This window comes from Dendrobium catenatum, unplaced genomic scaffold (genome assembly GCF_001605985.2).
Source record: "Dendrobium catenatum unplaced genomic scaffold, ASM160598v2 original_scaffold_99249, whole genome shotgun sequence".
NCBI classification, from domain to species: Eukaryota; Viridiplantae; Streptophyta; class Magnoliopsida; order Asparagales; family Orchidaceae; genus Dendrobium; species Dendrobium catenatum.
In genome coordinates this window covers 1-1136 of record NW_021417687.1, presented here as the reverse complement: position 1 = coordinate 1136, position 1136 = coordinate 1, and the positions used below count along the sequence as shown (strand labels likewise).

The following is a 1136-nucleotide window of genomic DNA, read 5'->3' as shown; positions in this document are numbered from 1 at the left end:
AAAAGCTAACGCATTTTCTTTTTCAATTAGGCTTCACCTTCAGCAAAGCCGATCCATCCCTTCTTCAACTAAAGCGCAATGACACCACGATCTTCATTCTAATCTACGTCGATGACATACTCGTTACCGGGAATGACCAAGAGCAAATTCAATTAATCCTTCAACGGCTACACTCCGCCTTCAGCCTCAAACAGCTAGGCGACATTTCATTATACCTCGGCATACAGGTTATCAAAACTAACTCTGGCTTTTTCCTTTCTCAATCCCACTATGCACATGAGCTCGTTCGCAATGCAGGTATGTCCGACTGTAAGCCCGCACCATCCCCAGCAACAACCAAAGAACCAAACCATAGGGACGAAAGCCCCTTTAACGATCCGAAGCTGTTCCGCAAGATCGCGGGATCACTCCAAAACTTGTCCATCACGCGACCCGACATCGCGTTCGCCACAAATGCTGTTTGTCAGCATATGCATAACCCGAGAACCTGTGATCACTTAGCTCTCAAACGCCTCATTCGATACATCAAAGGCTCTATAGACTTTGGTCTTCCTATCACCTACGGCGAACTCACGCTAAGGAGCTACAGTGACGCGGATTGGGCGGCAAATTCAAAAGACAGAAAATCCATGTCCGGATACTGCACATTTCTCGGTCCAAACTTACTCTCCTGGTCAGTTAAGAAACAAACGACCGTGGCACGTTTGTCGACGGAGGCAGAATACCGCTCGTTAGCTGCAGCGACTTCGGACACGATTTGGATTCGTCGGCTCGCCTCAGATTTTGACATTCCAATTAACTCCCCGACACAGCTCTATTGTGACAACACATCTACAATCACCATTGCTAATAACCCCATTTTTCATGCCAGAACAAAGCACATAGAGATCGGCTATCACTTCATAAGTGATCACATTCATCAAGGCAACATTCGAGTCGATCACATTTGCACTACTGATCAGCTGGCGGATATTCTCACCAAAGCTTTACCCATAAACCGGTTCCATCTCCTACGATCCAAATTAACCATTCGCTCCGAGAATGGTTAATTTGAGGGAGGGTGTTAAGAACCAATGGTTTAAGTCCTTCTTGCCACGTCAGCCTGTACTTTCTGGTTGACACGTCAGCCTGTACTT

General features: G+C 46.6%; 1 protein-coding gene across 1 annotated transcript; it reads left to right on the top strand.

Annotated features, from left to right (window-relative positions):
• Positions 1-43: 43 nt before the first annotated feature.
• On the top strand, positions 44-1049 carry LOC110105672 (uncharacterized mitochondrial protein AtMg00810-like; the record flags this gene model as incomplete). The annotated part of the gene is made up of 1 exon (XM_020835270.1): positions 44-1049. A coding segment is annotated over one exon (1006 nt), but the record flags the coding sequence as incomplete, so codon positions are not given.
• Between the last annotated feature and the right edge of the window lie 87 nt (positions 1050-1136).